Raw genomic sequence first — 17855 nt, forward strand, 5'->3', positions numbered from 1 at the left:
AATGGTATCGTGGATCTCATATCCAGGACATATTAGCATTTCTCTTCATAAAACATCACTCCTCGCTGTGACACCTCACCTAGGCAATAAATATCTGTGTGTGAACTAACATTAAATCATGCTGGATGAATGGAGAAAATATTTTAGGATTTGTGCGGCTAAGCAATGACAGCACCCACACTTAACACACAACAAGAACAAATGTTGGATCGACTTTAAGCCACAACTAACATGGCCACTGTTCAGAATATCCTCAGAGCAGGAGAATGTGATTACTACGGTAAATAAACCAATCAGACTCACGTGTGTTTCTGGGGAATGTGCTTAAAGTCCACACTGTTGACAGACTGACACAGAGAGCTGGCAGGAGGAGCAAAAAATTACTCTATGAAAAAGAGGCCATAAAAGGGGGTATATCAATCAGGCCAGAAAAGAAACATGAAAGCAACCCTTACAGAATAACAGTATTATTTGACACCTTTTCTGCAAAACAGGGCAAGATGAAGAGATCTTCTTGTGGCTGATCTAACAAATAGTGGTCTTTTTGTTGAAAACACACCAATTCAATTCAGTTCAGCTTTATTTATATAGCACCACATCACAACAACAATTGCCATACATTGTAATGTCAAGACCGTATAATAATTGAGAGAATTATTAGATAACCCCCTGTGAGCAAGCACTTAGCAACAGTGGCAATTAAAAAGTCTCTTTTAACAGGGAGAGGCAAGTAACTGCAACAAGAAGTTGGGGGTGATGGAAAAAGAAGAGATCAGAGGATAAACAAATGAATAAAATAAATGAACAAATGTAGACAATACTCTACAGGCCTATGCCCTGTTTCAGAAATTAAATAAAGCGGTTCCCAGATCTCATTTCTAAAGCACAACAGTGAAACCTTTTTCTTTAGAGTTTTTTTTAAAGTGACAACCTAATTAACTTATTTCAGTAGAATAGTGTACCAAATGTGTTTTTCAGTGGACAAATACCAGAATATGCCATATTTTAGGAAGTGATTTTTAAGGAACCATATGGAAGTTTGCAAATTTTTCATGAATTTTTTTTGGGAGATCTCACAGAGTAAATAGAGTTGTTAAGAAGGACTAACACTCGATCAATATTTTCCTGAAACTTGTTAGAACTAAATAAGACAAATTTTTCACGAGATATTTTATAGTTTTGTTGGGTCTGTAAGAGTTCACAATCAGTCTGAAACTATAGTGTGATATAGTCTGGCTCCGGAACAGAGGAAGCACTGAGACCACCAACATGAAGTCATTAACACGATGGTTTTGGAGGATTGCATGCTTTGGCTTTGGGGGTGACAGGGGAGTGATGGTACTAGTGGCAGGACTTGGACAACAGGATGTCCTGCTTGGCTGCTCAGCATGGAAATCAGAGCAGAGACACTGGCTGCACCTCTAGTCTTGTTCAGCAGAATGAATCAGCAGGGCTTTGGCAAAATCAAATACTTCGCAACTCCTCTGTAAATTCCAAGGTTATATTAACACAGAGATTGGAAATAGAGAAACTATGTGAAACTACTGCATCTACATACTGTCATACTGACTATTTAACAGTAAAACCTAAAACACAATCAGTCACTACTTTGGCGTCCCTTTTCTAAAATGTTAGATCTCACCCTAAAAGTGGCTTTTATGTTGATTATGTTGCTCCACTGGCACACGACACTGATTAAGGATGACGCAAGCTTTAAAAAAAAACTTGAAGTAAAACTTGAATTTAACACTTGGTAGGAAAAGGAATCGTCTCCACACTTACGTTTCTCTAAAAGGTCTGCATGCTTTTGCGAATGGCCTAACAGACTAGCAGGCTTGCTGGGAGCAACAACTCGCTGCTCTTTTAATAATTTAGATTTTCCTTGACTCCCTTTTTAAGAAGTATCTGATGTGCACGTATTAGCCGTGTATTCTTGTAAAAGTTTGCCCATTACTCCCCATTCTCTGCATTCATACTAACGCAGCTTTCTCCTCAGCACTGATTTGGAATCTGTGTTTTCAAAATGCAAGTAATAAGTTATTGAGTTAAATGAGTTATTGTCGGGGAACAGCTGCCCTCTTGTTCATGCCCCATCCAGGGTCACTGCTACTGCCCTTTAGTAAAATCTGTCAGGCCTTCTTTGACGCAGATCCGTTTCCTGTCAAAGTGAGATTTTTATTGTTCCAAGGGAGCAGGCTCCAGAATCTCACTCCCCCAGCCTTTTCCTGTTTCCTTTTGAAGAGGAAGTGCTGCTTTGCTTCTTTTTTTCATCCCCCCCCCCCTCCCCCCACATCTTCTCTGGGACAAATCTGGAACAGTAGCTACATGATTTTGCTTTTGTCAGCCAAGTCTTGATTTCAAAGAATGAAAGTTCCTTAAAAAAAAGAAAGGAAAAAAGAGGCACCCTCCCACTTTGTTACACAAGCCTTAATATACAAACACACACAAGCTAATGCGCTGACAAACAAGCCCACGCTGATTTTTGCATCTTATTCTAATGCGCCCCCTCTGAGCAATCAGAGCTGAAGGTGCATGCTCACCTGCGACCCCAAAGTCAAAGGTTCCCATGGTGCCTCAGCACGTAGGCTCTTTGTTATCGGAGAAAATAGTTCTTTGTATGCTGGGAGGGTCTGATTTAGTCAATATAAGCTCTTGAACAAACACTTAAAAAAGGGCCAAACATCCCCATTGCATAACAAAGAGAAACAAGCCAGAACACAAATACATATTTTTTAAAAATCAAGGCATTTATCATTAGTGCAGAAGGAAAGTTCCGGTTTCTGCCACTTAAAGCTCACCCTAAATGCACACACTGAAGTTGTCTGAGTGTGCACGCACACATAAATGCATGTGCAGCAGAGCAGCTCTGCACACTAAATCCTTCTCATCGGATTTGTCAAAGTTAAACTCAGTTTAAATGAGAAGGTTGAGGAGCCTGTTGCTGATACAATGTCAGCTGCAGCCACCGAAATGCACTTTGGTTCAAATGAGATTCCTATGAACACAGGCAGGAACACATCCAACACGCTCCAGGAGCTTTACAAGACTGAGCGCGGCGATTTAACCCAACAAACGAATGAGTTCTCACACGTCAGGCAAACAAACAAGGATTCAAAAAGTGAATCACAAGGAAGGAATTCTAAAGATGGGAATTCTAAAGTGAATTCATGCATCTGGAAAATGTCAGGAGAAGTTTGGGGTTTGCAGTTTATCAAACTGTTGGTCATTACTGTGGAGGTGGGAGTGAGACATATAAGGGAGGTGATCAGGAAAGTCTCTTTTTTTTCTTAATATAATAATAGTGGTCTGACAATGAGTTACAGGCTACCATTTGTCCCACTGCACTGCACTGATCTACAATGGATGCATGCAAGCAGGGAAAAGAATCTACTTACTTATCATGTAACAAGCTGCAATTTCACAGATTTGATCTGGCAGTGACCTTAAACAGTTGTAAACTCGACTCTACCCTCTAATGGAATAGTAGTAAGTGCTGTTGCACTGGGCCTAGTGCGAGCTTCACTGTTCTCTATATTTGCATAGGCAGCAGGAGGCCGTGAGGTGAGAAGACTGGAGGCACTTGCCTTAAAAAAAAAACTAAAAATGTCACAATGGACGTGGTGGTGGGGGAGAAAAAAAATGCTTCAAAATCAGATTCGCCAAGCGGTTTGAGCAGGATGGAGAGTGTTTGTGCATGAGAGGGGGTTTTATCAGCGGCAAACACTCACAGGAATTCCGGTTTGGGATTGTCCATCCAATTCCTGCGTTCCACAGGAAGCTTTGCATAAAAAGCAAGTGAAATACGCCCAAAGACATTTCATTTGCCGCCAGTCGACTCAGAGGGAGCACCTCGAATGAAGAGCGAGGGTTTTTTAATTCGATGCACCAACGCTAGAAGCTCTTAAAAGAAACTGGCACCATGGAAATGTCTCGTTACCCGCCGGTCCAGCGGCGCGTGCTCATGGCCGCCGCTCAGCCTGCGCGCGCACACGCACCTGACGACCTCATACTGCAAGGGTAAGATTTGTGCCTATTTCAAAGGTCACATTCCTGCAGGTAGGACACTGCATTAACCCGTGTTTCAAAGTTAATGATAGTTTTCACATACTACAAACAGTGGGCTCGTTACTTTTCAGCTCACTCACAGGAAGAAGGGAAATTCGTAAGGCTAGCTAGATAAAACAACCTAATTCAAATTCAGCATTGGCTAGCTGTACTGAGAAGAGTTGCTTAGCAAAATTATCCATGTTGTTGTTAAAAATCTATACAGGGTTAAAAGTGCCGCAAATCACAAGAGAGTAGTGTATTTTGCGGATCTGTAGGATCACATAATTATATGTGTTATTGCACCGTGTGTGCTTAACTATCGTATAGAGTAAAACTTCAAATTGGTGGGGTTTTTTCGTTTAAAATCACCAGAGTACATGCAAATACCGAATCACGGGCCTGTACAACTTACATACATTAAAAGAGTAATCTGGTAGATAGACCAGGTCCAACACTTTCTGACCTGGATGAAAAAATACGCTGTTTTTCATCAGTGTGGTGACTTTCTGAGCTCATTTCCATTGGTTGGGTAGGGGGGGTGGTAGCCATTTGTTTTCACATAACAGGGTTGTAATGTTTAAAGTCTCAATAATAGGTTACATGATTTATAAGTATTGTTGATATAGATTTCCTTGGACTATTTTATTTTTTCAGCTTTAGCAGTTAATTAAAGGATTGGATTATTTTGTCCCTGCAATGAGCTGTTTGCGGAATAGGAAACAGCGTGATTCTTGCTTTGTGCAAAACAAAGAAAAAATATTTATTCCAACAAATGTATCGTTTCACAAAAGCAGTGGACGTATGTGTGTGTGAGACAGAGCAGGAGGAGTGATCCCAGCACCCAAAATCTGCCTCCTTGTGATGGGTAAATTGCTTGAAGGGAGGGGCAGCGTGCCTCTCTCGGGTCTCTTTACCAACCAGTCGGCAGTCGATAGTTTATGAATGAAAAAGCTGAGTAGTCTACCTACTGATGTCACACACGAGTGAACCCCCCCCACCCCCCACCCCCAGTGAAGGCAAGAGTGAGCTGCGGGACACCCAGCTGGAGGAGTGGGAGGAGGTCCTACCATCGCCCCCCATGCTCTCTGACAGTCCGAGCTCTAGGACAAACCTGAGTACTGGCGGAGTTTTATCACTGGACTCTCCCCTCACTTGGCGGAATATAAGGAAACTTTTATCAGACCTCCGGCTGTTTCTCTACTACCAGCAGTGTACAAGTGTGTGTGCTTTTTAATTTTTTAAATTGTTTTGCGGGAGTCATCTTAGAGGAGCTGATAGTTTATTGCACGGTTTGTCATTATTCTTATGTATCCATGCGGGCGCCCCGGAGTTTGGCTCGTGTTTAATGGTGTGTCCGGCATGCCCGCTTGTTCTTTGATGTAGGACTCTTTGGTTTTTCTTTGTATTTATTTCCGATTCTCTCGTGAAACCATGCGTTTAACGTGACTCTGTGTGCGTGAGAATAGCGCGGAGGAGAGAGGGTCTCTTAGACTTTATATACAGTGCCTGTAAAACAGCGCCCTCTCGCGGTGAAATTAAAAATGGTCCGATTGCTTTTTAATGTGTCAGTAGGCCAGGATTGATTATGCTTTGAAACATTTGCATGTGCATATACAAACACGGATTAAGTCTCTGGTGTTCCTGATGTACTTCCTGACACCCAAAAGACTTTAAAATAAAGCTGATAAAACTCCAATGTCCTAACCGACATTAACTTTTTGGACAAGTGTTTCCCCCTGTGGCGATCTTCCCCTGCCAGTGTAATGATGCTGAATCGTTAACACATATCATCTTGAAAGTGGCTACCTGCTGCACAGCGTCCTGCTCTCTGAAGTGATTTGTGAATGAATGCAGGGCTTTAGAAGTGCATGTCACGTCTTCAGGCACAAAGCCAGCCAGAGATCAGAGAGACATGCAAACTGTCATCCGTGGCTTAGTGTCACCTCCAGGATAACTGAGGACTCTCCAGCAGGCTTCGGTCCTGAAAACTGGTGATACCGCCTGGATGGATTTAATGTGCTCTGAGAGATTTCCCAGGGGTTTAGTATCGGCTGTGTTAAAACATGCCTGTAGGCTTACATTAGGGCAGGAGCGGGTCCAAGCTGACTGTCATGCACTCTGACAGTCCTACTTGGGAATGGGTGGCTCAGTCTTTCTTTTAATCCTCTACAGTATGTTATAATCTAATATGGTGTGAGGGTGGATGAACATATCTGTGAAATGAGAGTGCTCTGGCTTTTTTGTCTTTTACCCTGTGACCTCAGAGGCAGGGCAGGTGCAGGTCATCGATGCCCCTCTATGTTCTTATTGGATGCATTCAAACATCTGCCTAGCAGCGAGATCTCCAATATCTTTCCAGAAGGCTTTTCTGTGTCGTTGGGAATGTCAACTGGACATTTAGGGTTAGCGCAGAAATCCAAATGTACAGTGGGAGCAAATGAACTCTTTAGATACATGTTAGGTCTTTATTGCTGTTTTCTCATTGCACCCTGTTGAATAACTTTTAGAAACATTCACTGAGAAAAAACCCAACAGCAACAACTTTATTTGTGATATAAAATACAAATCAGGGATGTTAAAAGTTGAAAGTAAAAACTGAAAAGAGCTATAAACGATCCATTTTTTTAATTGGGATGTTTCCAGATGTGAAGTCTCCCATTTTTATTTGACACAATCGCGTGTCTCTTTTGCCCAGACCCATACTGCTCAGCTCAAGCTGCTCCCTGCCGTACAAATGTGACCACTTTCCAGTTTCAGCTAGTTTTTTTTATTTGCTACTTAATGACTTCCGGGTTCAGTAATCTGCTGTTTCTCAGGCTTCCCCTTTACCTGTCCTCAGCGACCCCACTAATCATAAGTGACAGAGCTTCTCCAGACCCATTAACATTTTCTACACAGATTTAATGGGTGCTAATCCTTTTTTGAAAAGGAGTGCAGAGGCTCTGGTGTGGTCGCCTGTAGAAATCTGCTAATGCAGACATGACACAGCTGACACTGACACCAGAGTCCTTCCCTCTAGTGGTCCATGGCTTCAAAGGAAGTAGGATTTGCTCTGTGGCTGCAAAAGAATGAACTGTATTCCATTTAAGTTTCTTTATTTATCCCCTTGTTCGCATAATTTTTTGTTCCGTTTTATTGCTTTAACACATCCTCTCCCCATGCCCTCTCCTTATAGGTAGCTGGAGTGGTCCTCCTTGAAGGAAACACATAGATATTCAGCGTGAGGAGACTTTGGATTCAATCCACACCCTTCCCCCCGTCACCCCTTCTTCATCCTCCTCTCCTCTTCCCTCCGACTGGCACGGAGAAGAGTCCAAGAGACCCAGCGAGGGAACGTGGGAAAGAGGAAGACGATGTACCAAATACTGCTCCTTTCCTCCTCCCTCTTCATCCTTCATGTGATGGCCACTCCCCAGTTCTTCGCTCACCACGGGTAATAGCTCACTTAATACTCTTCATGTGTTTGTAATGGCCTGTCATTTAGTCAGTAGCTCTGTCCTGATTTCAGCTGCAGATCTCCCCTTTAGCTGTCATTCATACTGTGACATTCTCAGCCAATGTGAATGTATACAGGTTGGTCAAATGACCTCAGTCTCTGTTCCAACTCTTAGATGCACATCAGTATGGGCAGGCTCATTTTGTCCTTTTCAGTTGATTTGTACATAGGCCAAAATTAACTGAAAGGTGAATGAAAGGTCAAGTGGCAACTTGGAGGTCGAAGATCAGCTCTTAACTCGGATACATTCAGGAGTGATTACATAGGTCATTCAGGAGCAATTAGACTCCAATCTGGAGTTTTTCATGTGAATTGGGGACCACTTAGGGCTTAAATATCTCAAACTGTTTGAACTTGGGTCTGGAATGACTTAAAAGCTGTAAAAATGTCTCCATTTAAAAACCAGCTCAGCTTCCGGTGCAGCTGGAGCGCCTACAAATGTGCACTTCTGGTCAGTTTTTAACATCAAATCTCACGTCTGCCTTTCACAGGAGAAGGGTGTGCGGCAGAGACCTCCGTCACAGTGTTGTCACTACGACAGAGTCGTTCGTCCAGCCAGTGCACAAGCCCTACCTCACCCTGTGTCAGGGGCATCGCCTCTGCAGCACATACAAGTGAGACAAACTCTCTCAGCCCTCCATACACTGAATCAGCACAAAGACACAACAACTAAATCAGACATCTACAGCTTTTTGGGGGAGAAAAACCAGCCGAACTGCACGGTCAGTTTACATCGAGAGTCAGCCTTTATCTGAAGATGTTTAGTTTATTAAGGAGTAAACAGTGCTTGACATGTTTAGGAAGGGAAAGGGTTAGGAATACAATCATAAATAGATCTTGACTTCACACAAACACACATATACACATACATGTGCATTTTTCACAGAACTGGGTCATGGTGGCACATATTTGGGTAGAATCTAAATATCGAATACTTTGTGTAACGACGGGAAATGAACTGCTTGCCCACAGAGACTGGTCGTGTTTATTTTGGACTCTATCTCCCTCCATACTTCTCTCTCTCCCTTTTTCTAGCTCTGACCCCCCCCCCCCCCAACCCAACCCACCCCTACATTCTCCCCATTTTTTTCTCTTTAACTCCTCTTGCCACCAAAATGGAGCTTCACTTTAAAGTATTTGTAACTTGTGTGCTCATTATGTAGACGATTACAGCCCTAGAAAATAGTTCCTTGTTTTGTTTTAAGAAAGCACATCCCAAACGGGTTCCTTTAGCTTTCGGTTCATCACCCCCTGCAAGCTAAACATACCAAGCTCTCAGCAGGCTGCAGCAAATGCTCTGATTTTCGATACGATCTCCAGCCCCTCTCTCATCTCTGACACACTCTTGGAAGTCAGTGGTCCGTGGTTCAGTATTCCACCAAATTACCATCCTCTCATCAGCATTCCTGCTGTGTGACAGATCCTGGAAAAGGCCTCACAGGCTGAACCCCACACGCACAGACACACACACTTACAGATGAGAGTGATGACAGCATGAATAATTAGAAATGCCTAAACGCTGTGGGTGTCTGTACTTCGTCTCCGCAGGACTACGTACTTGGTGGCATACCGACAGGTGAACAGAGCAGCTTCTCCTTTGCATTTCTACCCAGATTGCTGCCCGGGCTGGAGGAGATTTTACTCTCACAACTGCAACCAAGGTATTTCAGTGGGATGTGATGAGTTTCAGGGTTGTTTACCTCATTTTCTTTCCCTGTGTAGCATCAACTCTTAATAGAGAGTTTAGAAAAATGCCAATTTGTTTTCTTGCTGAGAGTTAGATAAAGAGCTCGATCCCACCTTTATATGTTTAAATGTAATATGAAGCTGTAGGCTACAGCTAGCTTAATGTAGCATAATAATTAGAATAATGAGGAAAGAGCTATATTAGCCCAGTTTAAAAAAAAAAACTGGATCAGCAGAAATTCCAGGAAGTCAAAGGCCCTGTCCAAGCTCCAGTCTTGGAGGCAGTTAATATAAAAAATACAAGTGACAAAACTGCAGTTCCTCAAATGTCCACTTTAGGCTTGCTTTTAAAACTCCACATAGATACCCAAATTTAAATGTTCACATTTAGAGCAGAAATAAGCGTATTTACATCCCGCTACACTATTTGTAACTGATTTCTTACTCTATTAGAAGTGTAAGGTTGGTAAGGCTTAAAGTTTGCATTATTTGGGGTGTGGCAACTTTTAGTGACAACTGTCATGGCTGCCTGCTAGGCTTCATCTCTGCATTTAAGCTCTGTGTTTATGCTCTGTGTTTATGCTGTTTTTGCCTTTTAGAGCATTTTATTGAATTTAAATAATAGCAAATCATATGGGAAGTCATTCTGTATGTTAAAAAGTTGCAGTTACCAACACAAATGCAGAGTTGAGCAGATAGCTTGCTAGCAAGCTCTCTGCAGATGGAATGCAGCTACATTTTTTTTGTACAATATTAACTCATTCACTGCCAGCCATTTTCAAATCAGGTAACTCCCCACTGCCAGGGTTTTTGAGAATTTTACTCATTTTTGAAGAGCCACAGAAAACTGTGTGTTATGATCATATAAACGCTGAACCTACCAAAATGAAGAACAGACTCTCTTCTTTCATCCAAAAAAAAAAGCTTGTTTCTACCATTTTCCATTCTTTAGTAATCAGCTGTAGAAGAGAGGTGGGTTCCACCAAAAATGCCTGTTTTGACCAAAAAAAAGGGAGAAAACGAGCTTTTTGTGAAAAATACATTTCAAGCAGAAAAGTGCCTTTGACACTAATATTTCTTGCTTTGTGACACCTCTAACATATAAAATAGTTTTTCACTTCTATAAAACAGAAATAACACTGAGAAAGGTTATGTTTTATCAAAACAATTTATTTACAAATATATGAAAAAATAAAATTCACTGACAAGCTGCCCGAGGTTGTATTCTGGCCCCTCCCATTGAAAAACGTAATTGACGTCTATAGACGTCAATGGCAGTGAATGAGTTAACTGGTTTTTTTCTGAAGTTCTGAGGTGGTGTATGTTTTATTGTTTGTATTAATTTGCTTTGATTTATTATTTTGATGTCGATCTTTTTGTCTCTGTCTCAGCAAGAACATCTGTTTCATCTCAGTGAGAAAGTGAAACTGCATATTTCCTAGAACTTAGACAGGTCACTTGTACAGATTAAAACAAACTACATTAAATTTGACAACAATTAAAATGTTAGAAAGCCAGGCTAGCATAAACCAACCCTTGCTAACTGTGATACCATGGATCCATATACAAGAGTGATCTCTTAACCAAATGATCGCTTCATAAATGTCTTTCACAGCTGTGTGCGGACAACCCTGTTTGAATGGCGGTACCTGTTTAAGACCCAACCAGTGTGCTTGTCCATTAGGCTGGACGGGACACCAGTGCCAAACAGGTACATGTGCTCATACCATTTACCTGCAAAGCCACTCTCGGGTGTCTGCGTGTATATTCACAGTGGTCTTTCTTGCCTGTCAGATGTGGATGAGTGCAGTGAGCGGCAGCGGTGCGCCCAGCAGTGCGTGAACACAGCTGGCAGCTATCGATGTGCATGCAGAGAGGGCTTCGCCCTTGCTGGAGACGGCCGTTCCTGTCAAAGCCTTCCTCCTCCATCTCCTCCTCCTGCCACTCCTACCTCCTCATCACAGAGCAGCCAGGCAACAGTGGGTGTGAGTCATCACACTGATGCAGGTAAATGACCAGGATAGGAGTGTGTCTAATTTTGTGTTACGCAGCAGCAAAGTGTCTGGACAGAAGAGAGGAACATGGCCAGCTTCGCGGTCCATTATTACTTTTGGTACGCGCTATGCCACTCTCAACTCGTACCGTGAGTAATAATGCACTGCGACTGGTGCCGACTCCAGACAGATGTCTTGCGGTCTGGCCCCGTGCGGCGAGACTGGGACCGATTGGGCTTTGATAATGACTCCTATGAGTCCTGTGAGCAAAGCAAACATCTGCCTCTAATAGAGCTCCCGTGCTAATACAGACATATTTTTATCCCACACACTCCATTAGCTCTCTTAAAAAAAGTTTAAATGTTATCTCCTACCAAGAAAAAGTCATTTTTCCCTGTGTGTGCTTACTGTATCTTAGCAACAACAGAAAAATACAAACCCCCCCTCCCTCTCCATGTCTAGAAATGTGGTCGTTGACCCGAGGATGTTCCTTTTAACTCCAATTCTGTGTCAACATTATCTGCTCTCTCAGAAATTTATGTAACATGAAAGTTTAAAGAAGACGTACCTCATCCTGAGCTTTCAAACTTGGGGGATTTTTTTTTGTGAGTCACCACATTGTTAAAATCCAAAAGGAGAGAGTGTCTCCTGTACTTGCAGAAAAAGAAATATTTCTCTGTAAAGTGTGTGAGATTGCCAAATTTCTCAGGCTCTGCTCCAGACTCCCTTCTGTTTATCGAGTTTCACACTGAGCGAGTTTTCTCTGTTCAAAGGAAAGTGCTCGTCTCCGTGACTCGGCGTGATAGATCAGTGGAAGCATTGCTGAGTCTGCGAAAAGGACAGAAAAACACTCAGAGGAAAGGGAAATAAAAAGCCAATATGACAAATTTTTGTACTTTAAGAAAGCAATGTGTTCTGTGTCAGAGGCAAAAATAATTATTGCAATGTTTTTGTAAGATGTCTTTCCTGAGACAGTTTTCTGTTATTTGTGTTCATATGCACATATCAGAGTGATATTATGCCAGGGGTGTTGGACTACATTTCTATGCTGCAGTCTTTACCCCCCCTCTCGCCTGCATTCTTTTCACCCTGTTCTTGGCCAACACTTGTGTTCTCATTCCAGCCACATCAACCCCGTCTGCTGGGGGCCATCGCCAGCTCCCCCTCCCCTTTCTTCTCCTGAACCTCCACCTCTTCATCACCCTGTTTCTCAACTTATTCTTGTCTCAGTAATGGGCCACATCTGGCACAGATCGAAGGCCTGCAGCAGACACATTCCCCTTCGAGTGGAGACAACCAGGCTTTTCCTCACAGTCAAATCACAGGAGGAATGAATATTTGCCTGTATGTTTCTCATGATCTGTCTTTGAGCTTATCTACTGGCTTTTTGGGCCATTCCCCCCTCTGTGCCCTGCATTCCCCCTCTCTCTCAGCAGCCCTGCCGTCTTCTTCCTGGTTTATACTTTGGAGACATTGCAGTGGTCATGAATCATTCGAGGAGGGACTGAAGGGGGCTTCCTAGATGCTCCAAGGAATCCAATGCAATATATACTCTGCATCATTCTCACGCATCATCACATCCATGCCCTTACCCCTCTCTCTGTTCTGCTCCTCATCAGTTTGTTTCTACAGATTCAGACTGAAGTCACCACACTCTGATGTGTATGTCTGCATTTTTGTGGTTTTCTATAGATGGAAAGTTTGGCTTGGTGGAGAATGTGACAGAGGAGGTACAGAGCCTGAGGAACCGAGTTGAGCTCCTGGAAAAGGTACACAGGAAAACTCAAGAACACATGTTCAACCATATAAAAGCCACCTACTCTGATACCTCCCAGTCTGGCTCACCAGGAAAACCTCTGAGCCTTGTGTGTGATCTGACGTCTTAGCTGCTCTTTAATCCCCCAACCAAAGATTTTTAGATATGCCAGGCCTGCACAGTGGCTTTTTAAAACTTGCACGAGTTTACTAAAATCCTTCTCATGTTAAACAATTATAAAGAGCAAATGGATGAATATATAAAATAACGATGTGTAATGGTCCTCATGTGGAACATTTTTCTCTTTTTCCTAACTTCCTCTCATCTCTCTGTTAAGAAGCTGCAGTTGGTGCTGACGCCCTTCAGCAGCTTCTTCCCACTGTCATTGGATGAGGGCATGTCGGAGAAAACCACCTTGCTATCCCACTCTTTCCAGCAGCTAGATCGCATCGACTCCCTCAGCGAGCAGATCGGCTTTCTGGAGGAGCGCCTTGGCACATGTGAGTGACTACACAGACTGACCCTTTTTATTGTTCATAAGTTAAAAGCCAGTATTTTGTTGAACTCCATGGGAACTTGGTTTCCTGGGAAAGTAGGATCTGTAACAAAAAAAGTCAAATTAAAGACAAGAGGCCACACAAAATCTCAAATGTAATAAAATTCACAATCCAATCCATCAATATAATACAATCTTGTGCCTCTAATGTAATAAGCTTTGATTATGATGTAATACAGTAAACTGTACAAGCTAAAAATGACACATTTGCTCTTAAAGTTTAACCTAATTAGGCACAGCTGAAGCTCATGGACAGCCATGTTAGACAAACTACGTTGCAGAAATGTTATAATTAATCACAAGTTGTGTATTGGTTATACGGAACTGCAGTCTATCCAACTATCATAAAAAAATACAAACAGTGGCTCTAAAGGAGTAACCAGGGGTTAAATTCAGTTTTAGTATATATCACTGAATCACAACAACAGTCACTAAAAGGTAAAAACGTATCAATGATACAGAGAAAACCTCCCATGAGCAAGCACATGGAAAAAGTGGGAAGGAAAACCTCGCTTTTAACAGGAAGAAACCTCCAACAGAACCAGGAGCAGCAAGGAGCAGCTGTCTGCCACAGCTGGTTTGGGCTGTTGGGAGGGAGACGGGATGTAAAAGACAATAAGGGATTTTTGGAGAATGGTGTTCTGTTGAAGAGCTGCTGAAACAGCGTTAGCCGTGCGGCAGACATGCCGCTTTTTATTTAAACACTCCAGTCTCTGCTGTGCTCACTAAAAAACACTTTCTTGCTACTGTGCAGCCACACGAGCCCACATCCCATTCGGCTTAACAACCTGCACCGTCATGCTGGTATTTTAAAGTAGATGAAGAATAAATGGCATACAAGATGAAGACAACCAAGTCTTCTATCAAATTTAACTTGTTTTTAACCAGAATATATTCATCAACATTAGTGTAAATGTTTAATTATATAAACAAACTTAACCAAATTTAGATTGATTGCATTTTAATAATAGCTACTTCGGGAATCGAAACACTTAAATAAAAGCATTTGAAACCAACCTCTTTTCTATTCTTTGAAAAGGTCTCCCGAGCCAGGAATACAGTTCTATTTTTTTTAAAAGTATCGTTCTTTTAATGGAAATCCTGTCGGATAGCGCCCAGTGTTTTCAATCATATTTCAAAATCCACAGTTATAAACATACTTGTGGTAAGTCTTTTCATCTTCTTCCCTGCAGGTTCATGTCAGGAGAATTAGCCTCTGAACAGGGCCACCATTGTTCCAGTAAAGTTACCTTCCACGCAAACCTGCCAGACTGGACGTGCCAAGACTGCTGGCATTTGCAGCAAAGAGATTGCAGATGTCAGAAAGTGCCTCGGTCCTCGTTATGCCGTGATGTAATCGCCTCGGAAATCATTTGAGATTTTTACTATTCCTGACAGATTCATTTACTTTTCTCATTGAATCACTGTCACGTTGTTGATTTTCTAACAGTACCTGTGGTAGGGGGAAGTTTCACTATTACACCACCCCAGGAACGTCTCAATTAAACTCCCCTGTTAGAGTCAGAGGTCAAACTTGCTACTTAGTTTGTTTTTCACCAGTGCAGCTTTGTCCCAAAGTGACCTGGGGCATCTGTATTTATGTATTTAAATTATGATTACTTGTAGGTCTGTCTCAGTGCTCCAATAGACATTTATAACTAGTTTTGTAACATTTTGTAATAAAACTTCCTAATCAAAAACACGACTTACTGATTAATGTGTGCAGATATGTGAGCTTGTCTACAATGCTGATGGAAGAGTGCAATTACAAACCTGCTGACCTCATGTGTGTACAGGAAATACTGCAATCAGTGGTAAAAGTATTCAGATACTTCCAGTAAAAGCACACCAGGAAAAATGGGATTTGGAAAAAATATATATATCTACAGTCCACATTATGAGAAATGATGCTTTACATAGATACAGTTTTGTACAATGATTGTTTTCTGTAGATAAATGGGATCATTGCTTTAGAATCAGAAATCATTCTAGAAAATTCATAATTCCCTAAAAGTACATCAATGCAATGTCTTTTCCCCCCTTTTTGCTCCATGAAATTAAAAGGTTTTAGGTCTCAGAACACTTTTTGTGCTTCACAGTGCAACATGTCTGCAAACACGCAGTCAAATGTCACAGAGTTAATGTGGAATATTAATATGAAGTAGCAGAAAGTGAAAATAGAAACAAAGTACCTCCAGGTCGTTATGCCCCAACTTTAAGTCGGAGCGTAGTTTGCTGCAACTGTACGAAGCTTATGTGTGGATCTGGTCTGATGGTGTGCGGTGAACTTTGAGAACTTCTAGAAACAGCTGGAACAAACTAAGTTCTGTCGTGCCTCAGATTAAAGCCATTACTGCCGAGTCTCATACAGTAAGTACCTTTTCCACTGTTGATTTTAAAATGAGTCCCAGAGGAGGGCAAGACAGGCATTTCAGTACACGACCAATTAAGAAAAAACAAAAAGAATTTATTTACTTAATGTTATGCAAGGCATTCACATTTACCCAGAATATGTGAAATCAAGAACACTACATTAAATATTAACCAGATACTTATAATGGGCATCTATACCATGTGTGCATATGTACACACATACAATAAAGGGCCACACGCGCGCACGCACACACACACACGGCTCTGCAGGATGTCAGCTCTGTTTCTCATATCCATCTAAATTACACATTAATAGCTTTGGTGAAAACAAACTTTTTTCGCCCACGAGAACTCGGCATGAAAAGTGCTTTAAGAATACTTTGAATATTTTCCAATATCTTACATATTAGTTTGTAAACAACGGCCCTATTGGGGGGGGGGGGGAGACAAAAGATTTTATATATATATATATATAAATTTAAAAAAAAAAAAAAAAGGGGGGGGGGGGGGGAATTAAACAGGCAGGACTGTTGCAGAGCCTGTTAGCCAAAGCTAACAAAATCACAATCTGTTGTACAAAACACCCCCAACACACACACACACACACACACACACACACACACACACACACACACACACACACAATGAACAGGGAATAAATGGATAGCACACTCCACTAAATAAATGTATATGGTATAGATTGTTTTTGGAAAGAAACCGATTTGGTAGAGTGCTTTTTGAACATTCGAAACACCTGCTGCAAAGGTATAAACTGGTCTTAGACAGCCCCCCCCCATCCAAAAAAAAAAAAAAAAAAAATAGAAAAAAAGAATAGAAAAAAGAAAAATAACAAAAAATGATAATAATCATAAAATAATAGGAATAATAATAATAATAATAGAGAACAGGTTGGTGAGTTATTAGTATTGATTAATAGTAAGGGCTTATGATCCAAACTGGATTAGGAACTTGTCTGAAATCAGACTCTCACATGTCATCAAAGCAGGGCTCACTAAGTGCACTCAACTACGAACAGCAACGCACGTAGCAGGGCATACTACCAAAGTATCCATAAATCCATTCACATGAGCTCCTCAGGAGGTCAGTGCGCACAACAAGGTTAGACTAAGCCTAATGCCTTGTGCTCAACCCAATAAGTCACCTACATTTGATGCCAAGTACATGCAAAGCAACGTCACAGTTTTAATAAAGAAAGCAAAAGTCATTTTTTTCAAAAATTGCAATTAGTAACAAACAACTGTCCTGAATGCTGTGGTACATTCTCAGATTGTGTTTGATGGGCAGAATTAATAATTTTTGTGGCTGCACTCTGAGCGAAGTGAAACTAAGACCTGGGTGTAAACGAAAGCGGTTCAGTCAGTGGTCCGAAGACATTTTCAGTACAAATCATACAACAAATCCATTTTAACCAAAACTCACCCAATGATGCCAACAATCAAAATTCAGGCCAAATTTTTGCACTTTTTCCTGTTTAAATAATCTAATAGTTTCCAGTGAGGTTAAATAATCAGAACATCATAACTAAATATAATAACTTATTCTCATAGGATTTAAAAAAAAAAAAAAAAAAACAGGCTTCCCATCACACCCAATCAACATAACACATCTTCAGTCATTAGATCCTTGAGTTTGTTAGTACTTTGGGATTCCTTGATTTAATCCTAATAAATGAACAAATACTAGAGATCTAAATCATCTCATAGGTTTCCTCCCCCTGTTTATGGCAAGAACTGCCTTAAATAATTTCAGGGGTCACCAGTTAAGTAGACCGTAAGGAGATAGTAATTAAAAAACAAAAACAAAAAAACAAAAACAAACAACAAACAACAACAACCCAAACAAACAAACAAAAATAAACCACCCCACGCACATTGGAAACCTCCCAAAACATCTTTGTCATGGCACAGCAGGTAGCTCGCACTTTGG

General features: G+C 41.4%; 1 protein-coding gene across 4 annotated transcripts; it reads left to right on the plus strand.

The window, feature by feature from the left end:
- The first annotated feature begins 3807 nt into the window (after window positions 1-3807).
- egfl7 (EGF-like-domain, multiple 7) lies at window positions 3808-15240 on the plus strand. 4 transcript variants are annotated; one of them, XM_026173302.1, is made up of 9 exons: window positions 3808-4017; window positions 7223-7480; window positions 8035-8157; window positions 9092-9204; window positions 10845-10940; window positions 11024-11236; window positions 12916-12992; window positions 13317-13479; window positions 14729-15240. In XM_026173302.1, exons 2-9 carry the CDS (start codon window positions 7401-7403, stop codon window positions 14746-14748), a joined length of 885 nt encoding a protein of 294 aa, XP_026029087.1. In that variant the 5' UTR covers window positions 3808-4017; window positions 7223-7400; the 3' UTR covers window positions 14749-15240. The 4 variants fall into 4 exon arrangements, with proteins under 4 accessions (XP_026029087.1, XP_026029091.1, XP_026029090.1 ...); XM_026173305.1 differs by lacking the exon at window positions 3808-4017 and adding an exon at window positions 4037-4056; XM_026173304.1 differs by lacking the exon at window positions 3808-4017 and adding an exon at window positions 4726-5264.
- Window positions 15241-17855: the final 2615 nt, after the last annotated feature.

This window comes from Astatotilapia calliptera, chromosome 7 (assembly GCF_900246225.1).
Source record: "Astatotilapia calliptera chromosome 7, fAstCal1.2, whole genome shotgun sequence".
NCBI classification, from domain to species: domain Eukaryota; kingdom Metazoa; phylum Chordata; class Actinopteri; order Cichliformes; family Cichlidae; genus Astatotilapia; species Astatotilapia calliptera.